General features: G+C 48.2%; 1 protein-coding gene across 1 annotated transcript in view; it reads left to right on the forward strand.

Annotated features, from left to right (window-relative positions):
* CCDC69 (coiled-coil domain containing 69) overlaps positions 1 to 7,972 on the forward strand; it is a 42,546-nt gene extending 34,574 nt beyond the window's left edge. Inside the window, exons 5-9 of the mRNA XM_017875742.1 lie at positions 1,832 to 1,905; positions 3,208 to 3,309; positions 3,787 to 3,906; positions 4,893 to 4,990; positions 5,720 to 7,972. Of these exons, the coding sequence (XP_017731231.1) occupies positions 1,832 to 1,905; positions 3,208 to 3,309; positions 3,787 to 3,906; positions 4,893 to 4,990; positions 5,720 to 5,897 (572 nt within the window). The 3' untranslated portion in view covers positions 5,898 to 7,972. The remainder of the gene's footprint in view (positions 1 to 1,831; positions 1,906 to 3,207; positions 3,310 to 3,786; positions 3,907 to 4,892; positions 4,991 to 5,719) is intronic.
* Positions 7,973 to 12,710: the final 4,738 nt, after the last annotated feature.

The raw sequence follows: 12,710 nt of genomic DNA on the forward strand, positions 1-12,710 counted from the left end.
AAAAAAAAAAAAAAAAAAAAAAAAAAAAAAAAAAAAAAAAAACTCTATTTATTTCCTAAGACTTTCTATTTTTCTATAATTGCTAAAAGTATGTTCACTCTTACTTTCCTTTTCTCTTTTTCCTTCTTGCCATCAGTGGCAGAACACCCATACTTCTTGGAGTCTTTTTCTACTGGTTACCATAAAAATTCTGTTAATAATTCCTACATCTGTAGGATCTCAGTGTAGGCATCTGTTTAATATCTTTTCTCAAGGGAGTTTTTTTTTCTGCTTCTTTTTAGGCTGAGTAATTTTGTATTGTATGCTGAGAAATTTGGGGTTGTATCCTAGACATTTTAAATCTTTAAATACATGAGATTCTGGGTTTGTTTAAATCTGTCGGGTCAGTAGTATTTCAAATTCTGGTCTTCTTGCTCAGTCTGTTGCTACCATTTACTTTTCAGTCTGCAAATAACTGCAGAATTCATTCTGTCCAGGTTTTGTAGCTAATTCAGTAGGAAAACCAGGATGAAGTGTGCTTCCTTCATCTTACCTGAAACCAGAACCTGTCTTGATAGGCAAATTAACAAATTAGGCCAATATTTTTAAAAAGTTAAGGCTATAATTTTTATATAACTATTCTTATCAATTTTTTACTACTCTACCACCATTATACTACTGAACATTATTTTTTTCTTTCTTTTTTTTTTGGAGACAGAGTCTCTGTTGCCCAGGCTGGAGTGCAGTGGTATGATCTCAGCGTACTGCAACTTTTGCCTCCCAAGTTTAAGCCATTCTCCTGCCTCAGCCTCCTGAGTAGCTGGAACTACAGATTTGTGCCACCACACCCGGCTAATTTTTGTGTTTTCAGTAGAGACAGAGTTTTGCCATGTTGGCCAGGCTGGTCTCAAACTCCTGACCTCAAGTAATCCTTCCACCTCAGTCTCCCAAAGTGCTGGGATAACAGGCATGAGCCACCGCGCCCGGCCTTGAACATTATTTTTTTCATCACTGCCGTATACCTGGCTCTTTGGCTGTATTAAACTTTCCTGTCTCCTCTGTTCTGTTTCCCATTCTGCCCGTTGATTGTCATCTGCCTATTGTCTTTTTTCAGCTGAGACAAGGTTGGAATTTTCCAAAAGGAACTTTATGAAGGAGGTGGGATGATACATACAACTGTATTGATTTGGGGAATGACGATAATTTCAGCTGTGTACAGCACTGCCCTGTCTGTAACGCCCTTGCACGTCCTTCTCATGTTATCCTCAAATGACCCCTTTGAGACAGTCCAACCCAGTTTATTGATCCCATTTCACAGCTGAGGTAACAGGACTTTTAGATGTCTGATGTGATCTTCTCAAGGTCTCTCAGTTTTGGAAAGGCAGAGCCAGGACCAAGTGGATTTCCTAGCCACAAATCTAATGTACCTACCGCAGTTTTGTGCTTTAGTTTGACAACTAAGGATTTAATGATTTTGTGATTTGGCTAGTCCAGTTTACAAAGCATTGTCCTCTGCATTTTCCATGGCCTGAGGTGGTCTTAGATGAACATGCTTGCTGCAAGATCTTTGGATCTTAGCCTTAGTGAGATGTGGATGGCACCCGCAATCTGGTGGGCTTCCTCCCAAGCTATAGTTTATTTCATTTTCCATGAGGTTTTATTGAATACCTAGTACATTTCTGGCACAGCCCCCAAGCAAGCCTAGGAGATAGAAGGATGAGTAAGACCATTCCCAGACTCCTGGCCTCTATGGGCCCCAGGTAATCATCTGGACCTTTCTGACCATCAAGGGGCCTGCCAGAAGGCTTTGGGGAGAGGTGTCTGAGTTTATGGAGTTCTCCTTTCCCTACAGTCCTCCGGGCCTCATATGAACAGGAGAAAGAAGCACTTACCCACTCTTTCCAGGAGGCCAGTGCTGCCCAGCAGGTGAGAGGGGCTGGGTCATGTCAGTCTCGGGTGAGGGTAGGGAAGAACCAGTGGGAAAGCAGCATGGAGCCCCAAGGCAGCCAAAACTGATTACGTGTGCCTAGGAGTGAGGGGCTGAGGTGATTGTCTTCTATGTATCCAGGCCCCTACATGTGGTAACCAGGCTTTTAGCTCAAGAAGGCTGGGTTTGAAATTGAGTTGGGCCTATTTTTCCAGGGACTATTAGGAAGATCTTGGAGAGGCATGGGCCAGGTGCCACAGTGTGATAGATTCATGGGTGGATGCACATAGACCTGTGGAAGGATGCAGGGAAGCATCTGACTCAATGTGGCTGTACAGAAAGATTTCCTAGAGGGAGTGAGATCTAAGCTGGAGTCTGAAGGATGGGTTGCAATTCTTTGGTAAAGAAGGATAGGAACGGTGCCCCAGGCGGAAAAAAAGCAATGTGTTCAAAGACATGGAGAAAAAAGGGAAAATTTGGGATACCTGAGGAACTGAAAGATGTCCAGGATGCATGGGGCATGAGTTTCAGTGGGAGAGGGGACTAAGGCTAAGGAAGTGAGCAAGGGTCAGAGTGGGAGCTGGCGAGCCATCTGAAGGAGTTGTGCTCTATCCTAACAGTAATGATCACAGTTGGTTCAAGTAGAGGAAGTTCTTGGCAGTGAAACAGTTTGGAGATAAGAATGTACCCTGAAGCTGGGGGAGTATTGTGATGTTTGGCTGCAGTAGAGGATGTATAGAAGGAGCAGTGAGGGGTGAGCTTGAAAAAATTCATTGAGCCTCATTTGGATGGGTTTTGAATGCCAGGCTAACAATGATCTTTTATACCAGGACATTGTCCCCTACAGTATGGGGAGCCATTAAAGGCATTAAAGCAAGGGGTGGGGTTGGTGTGTTCCTTTTGTCTCCTTTCCTTCTCCCTCTCCCTCCCCTCCCTTTCCAAGTCCCCATCCCCTTCCCCTCCCCTCTCCCTCCCTCTCCTTCTCCTCTTCCCACCTTCTCCCCTTCCCTCTCCCTCTCCCCCTCCCCTCCCTTCCACTCTTCTTTTCTTTTCTCTTTTCTTTTCTCTTCTTTCCTCTTTTCTTTTCTCTTCTTCTTTCTCTTTCCAGCATGCAATTCTCACTGTAAGGGCTGGTAGATCTCAAGCAGTGGTCGAAGTATGTTGATCTTGCATTGTCTTGTAGGGTAGACCAAAGACAGATAGAAGAACCCAAAACTGTTCTCCCTCTGGGATGTGGCGAAGTTCACCTATAGCCTTTATGAGGCAGGCTTTGATTGTCTCCATCCCACTCCCTGCTCCAGGAGACCATAGACAGACTGACCTCACAGCTGGAGGCTTTCCAGGCCAAAATGAAGAGGGTGGAGGAATCCATTATGAGCCGAAACTATAAGAAGCATATCCAGGTAAGTGGCAGCACCCTGGGGGCTTTTCCTCCTTGAATCTCCAGGGAGGTCAGGGCCGGGCAACAGGAAACACCAGCCCCTCTTCAAGGACAAGACTCAGACCTGACACTCTTACCTACACAAGGGCCTGGAAATAAAAGAGTTCCCATTTCACTGATGGGAAAATTAAGGCCCAGAGAGCAGCATCTGGAATAGTAAAGTGCTCACGTTCTGCATTCAGAGAGAACTAGGTGCACATAGCAAACCTTCCACTTAGCACAAGTGACTCAACCTATCCAAACCACAGTCTCCTCATCTGTGGTGCTAGTACATGTCTCAAAAGGTGTTATTCGGATACAGAGATAAAGCATATTAAGCACTTAACATAGGCTGAGAGAGGAAGGTGGGTAACTTGTGAAAGTCCAACTGAGTTTCTGGCGGAATGGGGAGGAGGGAGGTAGCCTCCTGGCCTAATGAGGTCACTCTCTCCCTGTCTAGGATTATGGGAGCCCCAGCCAGTTCTGGGAGCAGGAGCTGGAGAGCTTACACTTTGTCATTGAGATGAAGAATGAGCGTATTCATGAGCTGGACAAGCGGCTGATCCTCATGGAAACAGTGGTCTGTGGCTGGGAGTGGCTGGGGGATGCAGCCTCAGGCTCCCGCTTTCTGTGTGTTTCCTTTGTAAAGCGTGCAGAGGGGAGGTGGTTTAAGGAGGTCCCAGCCTGGTTCACTCCAGCTTTGACCTGCCACCTGTGCTGACCACTAAGCATGGTCTGTGGCCAGGCTGGGTCAAGCAGTGGCTCCTTATCATCTGAGTCCTGTGCCTTTTGAGGCTACTGATGTTGCTGTAGCTTGGGTGACACTAGGGCAGGTAGCATTGAGAACACAGGAGGACAGAAGCCTCAGAAACCCTAGGGTGGAATCTAAGCCGAGATTATGTTGCTCTGGAAGAAGTCTCCCTGGCCTCCTGTGTGCCGTACAACTTATAATTTAAAAAATAAAACTAAGGAATTAACAAAAAGCTGCTGACTTTTAATTTTGCCACAGGAGAATTAAAAAAAAAAAAAAATCTTACAGGCACTACCATCTCATATCACCATCAGTTCTTTTCTCAGGAAGGAAACAGGGTGGGAGTGAGATGGGGAGCCAGGGTGTGTGCCCAGTGAGCCCTGGGGGCTTGAGTCACATGACATGGAATCACCCACAGAGCTTTATTTTAATCAGATCATCTCAAACATTCCCTGTAGATTTTGTTCACCCATTTTTGTGGAAACACATAACAGACAAACTTAATTTTATTTATATAGATCATATCCTTCTGACTTTTGGAGAACAAAAAATATTCTTTCTTCCATGAACTCATGGTGATACGAGATGGTAGGGCCTGTAATTTTTTTTAACATTCTCCTGTGGCAAAAAGTCAGCAGCCCTTTGTTAATTTTTTAGTTTTATTTTTTTCTAAGTTACCTTATTGCTCCATGAAATGTAACATATAGTCTAGAATGAATCAGTGCTTTCAGTGACCACAGATAAGAGGGAGGTGACAGCACACATCGTGCAGTGTGAGTTTGGCAGCTTTCTGAGCTCATTCTGATGTGTTACAGAAAGAGAAAAATCTGATATTGGAGGAAAAAATCACGACCCTGCAACAGGAGAATGAGGACCTCCACGTCCGAAGCCGCAACCAGGCGGTCCTGTCAAGGTAGCTGTCTTCCTGCCTCCTTTCCTCCCGTCCCTACCCTTTGTGCCAAAATTTCCAGTTGGGAGAGTCTTAGACGGACCTGAGGAATGGACTGACAGGTGGGCCCGCGGCCTATTTAGGGAATGTGGCTCCTCTTTCCCTGGGAGTCAGGAAACCCAAGGGGGCAGCTCTGCCCGGAAACCAAAGTCCCAATGCCTTGGTGAGTATCTGTTTGTCTCGGTCCTGGCTGAGTGTACTCCATGGGAAAGCCCAATATAGGGAAGAGGAAACAGGAAACTGATCGTGCACCAGGCCTAAGTGGAATGAATCAGTTCTTAGAACTTAGTAAATAAGAGCTAGTATCATGTGTCAGACATAATTTATTGAATACTGTACATATTTTCTCATCTAATCCTCATAATTACTCTAAAAGCTGGGTCCTATTCTTCTTCTTCTTCCCGTTTTACAAATGAGGAGCCTGAAATTTAAGAATGAATAACTTGTTCAAGATTATATAGCTAAGTGGTGGAGCAGAGATTTGGAGCAGCTCAGAACTACCTGCCTGTCTGTGAGGCCCACGCTCCTTGGTCAAGAGATTGAATTGCCTCTTGTATACAGGCCAACAAGGAGGGCGGTGGAGACCCTGCAGCAGGCTGCTGGTCCATCTAAGGAAGGCTCCCTGGGGGAATGGGTCGGTCTCTGTGGTACCTGCTCCCAGTAGGCAACCCTGGGCTCTGTGTACATCCACAGGCAGCTCTCAGAAGACCTGCTTCTCACGCGTGAGGCCCTGGAGAAGGAGATGCAGCTGCGGCGACAGCTCCAGCAGGAGAAGGAGGAGCTATTGTACCGGGTCCTCGGTGCCAATGCCTCGCCCGCCTTCCCCCTGGCCCCTGTCACTCCCACTGAGGTCTCCTTCCTTGCCACATAGGGTGCAAGGCCTGGGCCTACCACGAAGCCTGAAGTCACAGCTCCTTCCAAGGTTTTTCTGGAGAAGACAGCAGGAGCCTCTCAGTTCTTTTCCAGGAAGGAACGAGGGTGGGAGCGAGATGGGGAGCCAGGGTGTGTGCCCAGTGAGCCCTGGGTTCTTGGGTTACATGGAATCACCCACAGGGCTTTGGAGGCCCCGAGAAGCATCTTCCCTTGAGTTGGCCTAGGGAATAAGCAAGAGGAGACATTTCCTCCCTCCCCCGGCACTCTGTCCCAATCCGAGAAGTTCCGAGGCTTTCCCAGGGGCAGTCTGTGTCATGTTGGCCATCTAACATAAAGGAGACAGCCCCGGGTCCCAGCTTGTCAGCTCTGCTGCCAACTCGCTGACTTGTCAACTTCCTCTAGGTGTTCCCACTCCACCCTGGCCTGCTCACAGCCTCAGTTTATCCCCTGCACTAAAATGGTGGGGGGACTACTCAAATGACTCTTCTGTCACTGCAGTGTCCCATTCTAGGATTGTCTGAAGGCCAGAGGAGGGGTTGGGGAGGAGTGTGGACAAACACGGCAAATCAGAGTGGGAAAGGTGAGTGGCAGGGTGGGGGTCTCTGAAGGCCCTTGGGGCTGACAGGGCCAGGCAGCCTCCCCAGCTGAGGCTCCGTTCCTGGGCCAGAGTTGGGTCTACTAAGGGGCAGTAGCCAGAGCTCCTCTTCCTTTACCAGGCAAGGCACATCCCTTCAGCGCTCCTGGCCCTTGGTGCCACCTGGGCACAGCGGCCAGCTTGGTGGTTCTGAGTCCATTCATCTGTCAGAGCTGGAACCTCATCCCTGCACAGATGAGGAAACCAAGGCATGGAGCAGTTCCCAGAGTCAAATCTAGATCTCATCTGTCATCCAGGTCTTATCCTTTGCTCTGTTTTTCTCTTCAGGCTCTGGAAGATCAGATCTGTAACTTAATCTTCCTGACTTAATCTTCCTCTCCCTGGCCCTCACCCACTTAGTTTCTTTTTCACTCCTGCTCTCTGCCTTAACTCTTCCTCCCACTGCCCCTGATCCCAGGCCCAGGCTTTTACAACCTGGCACTCAGCTTCCCCATCAGTGACAAGGGGTAGCTAGAGTAACCTCAGCAGGCCGACCAGTCCTGATAGTCTGTGGATTTCAGATCCTTCTCAGGAAGCTTCAGGTCTACTGGAGACTATAATTATAACTCCTGTTCTGCATAGAGCATTTGCATCAAAGACTTTCCATGCCCCTCCCCCCCGCCGGTCCTCATAAGATCCTTGAAGCAGGTTCCTATTTCTCATTGGCAACAGGGCAAACAGATCACAGGAGTCAAAGGGCCTTGCTCAAGGTCCCCAGCTTCAGCCCCAGGCCCTAAGCCAGCATCAGAACAGTCAATCTGCATCTTTCATCAGTCATTCTGTAGTGACATTATCCCAGACTGCCTTCTGTATTCCCCTGTGTACAGTCTCCTTCTGTTTCTAGGTTTAGAAGTTCAGAGGTGACTGTGTTTCTCCATTTCCCCAGCCAAATGGGGGAAGAGGTGAGGCTAGGGGAGCGCTGTGCCGATTTTCCAGCCTTGGTCAGACAGGTCACCCGGGAGCCTCGAGGAAAGCTCTGGAGGGAATCACGTGTACTTTTTCATGAAGCTTTTTGCAAAGTACATCTAAGATACACTAGTTTATTGGACTAATGTCCAGGAGTAGACACGATTGGTGGCCAAGTTATCTGGGGACACCTAAACAGGTCAGCGACCTGCATGACTTCTCGGAACCTTTAATATGCCAATGTGTGTGACAAACTTACAAGAAGGGAGCTGAGTATCCAGCCTCTCCCAAACCTCTTTGAGCATAGCTTCTGTCCCTCCCACACCTCTCACCTCACAGGCACATCAGGCTGCAGAATGCGCTTTAGAAAGCATTGTTGTAATTGAGAGGGGCGGGGCTGGAGAAGGAGCAAGTTGTGGGGAGCCAGGCTTCCCTCATGCAGCCTGTAGTGGATGTGGGAAGGAGATCAACTTCTCCTCACTCTGGGACAGACAATGTATGGAAACTAAAAAGAACATGCAGCACCTTATTTACATGGCTTCTGTGTTTTTCTGGGAGGGGGGGAGAGGGGTCTTCGCTGAGGACTTCTGCCAGTGGCAGGGATCTCTGAAGAATAAATCCTGGGGCCTGGGTAGCCTACTCATGGTTCTGGGCACCCTCCTCAAGTACCAAAGCCCCACTGGCCCTCGCTTTGCCCTAACTGTGGATGTGGGGCCTGGGGCTAGGGTGAAGCCTGGATTAAAGGATGACCTTCAAAATAGACCAAGGCTTGGAGTGAGGCTGAGGTTGAAGTAAGCAGTGAAAACAGAGTGATGGGGTGGGGGAGTGTGAGGAATGAATGAGAAGCCACCTTCTGCACTGCGGGGCCGCTCTTTGGCATCAGAAACACTGAGGTTCCCACAGGTACCTACCCCTGATTCTGCCTATTGCTCCACATCCAGATGCCTGTGGCCAGGGAGGGAGCTAGGAAGGGGTAGAGGAGACACCAGGACCTCGAGTCATGTGGATATGGGTGGTGGCCAAACCAGTGCCCTGAAGGTTGGTGGCCCAGCAGGTTTAGACGTCAGCATCCCTGGCCCAGGTCTCCTCCACATACAGGGTACCCTCTGCCTCCTGCTGTACCTGGCCCTCCCGGTGTACCACGTGAGCCCGTTCATTGATGTAGAGCGGTCAGCCTGATGGTAGGGGATAAAAATGGACTGCACATTAGCTGTCCCAGGTGCATCTCTGACTCACGCACCAGGGTCAGGTAAGAGGCACTATCCCTTTGGGGAAAGGAGAAGTGACTTGCCCAAGGTCACACTTGGGCTTGGTGTCAGAACACCTTAAAGGCCAGGTTCTTTGTGAAAAATGTTAAGCTTCTCAAGTCTGCAGAGAGAAGCTGGGGTTCCCTCCCCTACTCAAAGAGTGTCCAGAGGTAACTCAGTCCAGGGAAGCACTTCCCAATGTGGGTTTTGTGGCCCTCTGCTTCTGTAGGGATGCTACCTCCTCAAAGGGGAGGAAGGGGAAGAATTCTGTTAACAAAGGTGTTTGAGAAACATTAAGAAAAGCAAAGTGAAATTGGGTAGACTCCAACCACTGAGTCTGTTACATGTGCACATGTATTTTGAATCTCCAAGACAGATAATCGTTATAAAAGGAAGTGGGGTAGGGTGGGAGGGAACTTTCTGGTATTCCACCCTTCTAAAGAACGTGTTGGGGAAATCCTGGTGGAGCCAAGCCAGTGTCTCCCGACCATCTGTGTGCTCCTTTCCCCTTCTTGGGTCTCAGTTTCCTCTTCTGACAAGTGGGAGAATGATCCCTTACCCTTTCCAACTCCTAAGGCCTCTGTGGAGTTCACCTTTATCACATCTTTGCAGCCACTGCAGGGAATGGAGAGATGAACTTGAGAAGTAGCTATGTGCTAGCTCAGGCTACACAAATGACTGGAGCGAGGTGGAGCCAGAGCATTTTAAGTTCAGGGGGAACAGGGCACCCTCACTGGGTTCCACTGGCCTCCTTTTCAGGACTGCTGAAAGTGGTGATCCTATCAAGTCACAGCTTGCAGAGCACCTTGTTTCTCTATCCTATACTTTTCTTAAATGGCCTCCAGCTGGGTGATAGCCCCTCACGGGTCTTTCTGACCACTCTTTCCCTGGGACGCATACAAGATCAGCTCACTGCTCAGACATCATTGATGGCTCCCGGGAGTCTCAAGAGTGATGCTTGAGTTCCTGGGCCCACATGCTCCCTGCATTCTCCACAGGTGGCAGTGGTGGGACAGATGAGTCTCTGGGTCTCGTGTGGGTGTGACATGTTTGCCCTTATTCTTTCTCCTAGTATCACAGGTCTGGATCCTCCCCCTCCATCTCCCTAAGGCTCCTATCAAATTCCAGCTCTTCCAGGAAGTCCTTTTACAAATTCCTCAGGTCCTAGATGTTGGTAACATACCTTTTAGCACAGCTGTTCTCTAGATGTTTGAATTTTATGGGAGTAAGTTCTTTGAGAAGAAAGAACCACTACCTCTCCAAAACCACTTGGAAAGGTCTGATCTCACAGCAGATGCCAAGGAAACAGTTGCTAATGTTCATCTCCTGTTACACATACACACCCAGCCACAGAACCTGAGCATTTGCTCCAGCCCCATGTTGGTGTGACTGAGGCCAGTCTGGTCTCAGCTTGAATGTCACCTTGGAGATGACTCCCTAACCACCATATCTTAGGTAGACCCTATCACATTGCCCTGTTTTATGCTCATTGTAGCATTTGGCATTTCTACATGGTCACTTTTGTCCATATTTCACTTCCTCCTTCCTGCTTAGATGATAAGCTTGCAGATAGCAGAAGCCATCTCTTTTAGACTCATCCTCATAACCTTAGTACCTAATTCAGTGTCTGGCATGTGGCAAGTGCTCGTTTTTGGTTAAATTAAGAAAGGAACAAATTATGCATTCTTACACAGTAAACTGAGAAGTTACTATTTGACAGATGAGGAAACGGGCCCAGAGAAGGGAAGTGATTTGCCCCAGGTCACTCAGAGAAGCAGCATCAGAGTTGGGACCAGAATCCAGGTTCATCAGGTTCCCAGTCAAGCAGTAGCTCCATCCCACCATGATTGCTCTTGGTCCTAACTAATCCTTCACTCACACCTCACTGCCCCAATACTCTGCCACCATGTACACACATACACACAGCCTCCATGACCCGCTGCTTACCTTCTGCCCTGGATATCACCAGCTAAAGTTCACAGCAATCTCTGGCTCGCTTAGAACCATGCAGGTCACACTGAAGTTTTCTCCTAATTATACTGATGTTGCTGAAGTTTGGATGGTGGGTTTGAGGGAGGAGGATGAGTCTGCCACGGTTAAGAGGGTAGACAAGTTAGAGACAAACATGTTGACTTGATTGTTAAAATTGTTGAACTGATGGTAGATAGAGGATGGAGAGATGGATGAATAGAATGAATGGGCAGAATGGCTAAATGGGTAGAGGGTGAATGATGGAGGTGGTTGAATTGATGGAGGGTGTGTAGATGTATGAATGGGTAAAATGAATTAAGGGAGTATGGGCAGGTGATGGAATGATTGACTGACGGAGGATTCATGCATGGAACAGTTAGACTTGGTTGTGAATAGGTCAATGGATAGAAAGGCTGAGCTGATACCAGCTGGTTCCATGGCTGACCAGCTGGCTGGACAAAATGACTGACTACATGGAGCATTATTGAAAGCTGATGTTGTTTAGAGCTCCATGATCCACAGAGCCGACACCAGAGGTTCCTGAAGAAGGTATATCTCTCCATATCCTCCCCTTCCCTGCCCACCCAGAGCCCCAGACCCATGTGCAATTGATACAGACCAGCATGTACTTGGTAGAGATTTGTCTCATGCCGCCTAGGCTGGCCAAGCAGAAGAGGGAGCCAGCCAAGGAAGCCTGGGCCTGGTGGATAGTGAAGCCCTTCTTCACATCAAAGGAGATGCCTGTCCCCCACTGGGACCTCCTCGGTGGGGAACTCCCTGTATAGTGTCATCTGGGCCAGGGGATTTTTAACTTGGAAGGGAAGCAGGGCTGGATGATGAGTGCGCAGCTGTACCACCTCATAGTAGTTATCTGTAGGGACAAAGAGCTCCTCAGGGTCTGGGAATGTGGGGGAAAGATGTGTTGCTTCCCAGTGGCTCTACCACCACCCAGGAACATGAGGTCTTTCTTGGGGACCTGAAACCTCACTTTCTCTTCCCATCCCCATTCTCTGTGCTCTTTTCTGTCTCATAAGGAAGGGGTCCTGGACTGAGGATGCTGAAGACAAGCCTCCTAGTTCTAGCTCTGTCATTAGTTTGCTGTGTGTATTAAAGAAATCTTTCCCTCTCTGCACATGCAATCATACACAATTCAAGGATTCAGACTGCTTGATCTTTAAGGGCCCTGCAATGTAAAAAATGCAAAATGATAATAGGACAGCCAGGCACAGTGGCTCATGCCTGTAATCCTAGCACTTTCGGAGGCCGAAGCAGGTAGATCACAGGGTCAGGAGTTCAAGACTAGCCTGGACAAATAGTGAAACCCTGTTCCTACTAAAAATACAAAAATTTGCCAGGCATGGTGGCATGCGCCTGTAGTCCCAGCTACTTGGGAGGCTGAAGCAGGAGAATTGCTTGAACCCGGGAGGCAGAAGTTGTGGCGAACTGAGATCACGCCACTGCACTACAGTCTGGGCAACAGAGTGAGACTCCGTCTAAAAAAAAAAAAAAAAAAAACGATTACAGGAAATACTGAACTTCTTGAAGTCAAGGTTTGATCCCCAATCCTACCACTTGCTAGCTGTAGGACCTTGGTTCTCAAATGTCAGCTGGGAGCAATAATCCCATCCCAGCCTACTTTGTAGAACTGATAAGAAGCAAACGAGGTATTGGCTATGAGCATGAGGCCCATGGGACAAAGACATTCATTAAACTCTATCAAGGGACTTTTTATTTTATTTTTTTGAGAAAGAGTCTCGCTCTGTCACCCAGGCTGGAGTGCAGTGGTGTCATCTCAGCTCACTGCAACCTCTGCCTCCCAGGTTCAAGTGATTCTTGTGCTTCCACCCGAGCAGCTGGGATTACAGGCGAACGCCACCACGCCTAGCTACTTTTGTATTTTTAGTAGAGATGGGGCTTCACCATGTTGGACAGCCTGGTCTCGAACTCTTGACCTCAGGTGGTCCACCCACCTTGGCCTCCCAGAGTGCTGGGATTACAGGCATAAGCCACTACACCCGGCCTTCAAGTTACTTTTTTTTTTTTTTTTTTTTTT

Source organism: Rhinopithecus bieti, unplaced genomic scaffold (genome assembly GCF_001698545.2).
Source record: "Rhinopithecus bieti isolate Rb0 unplaced genomic scaffold, ASM169854v2 scaffold_7673, whole genome shotgun sequence".
NCBI lineage: Eukaryota > Metazoa > Chordata > Mammalia > Primates > Cercopithecidae > Rhinopithecus > Rhinopithecus bieti.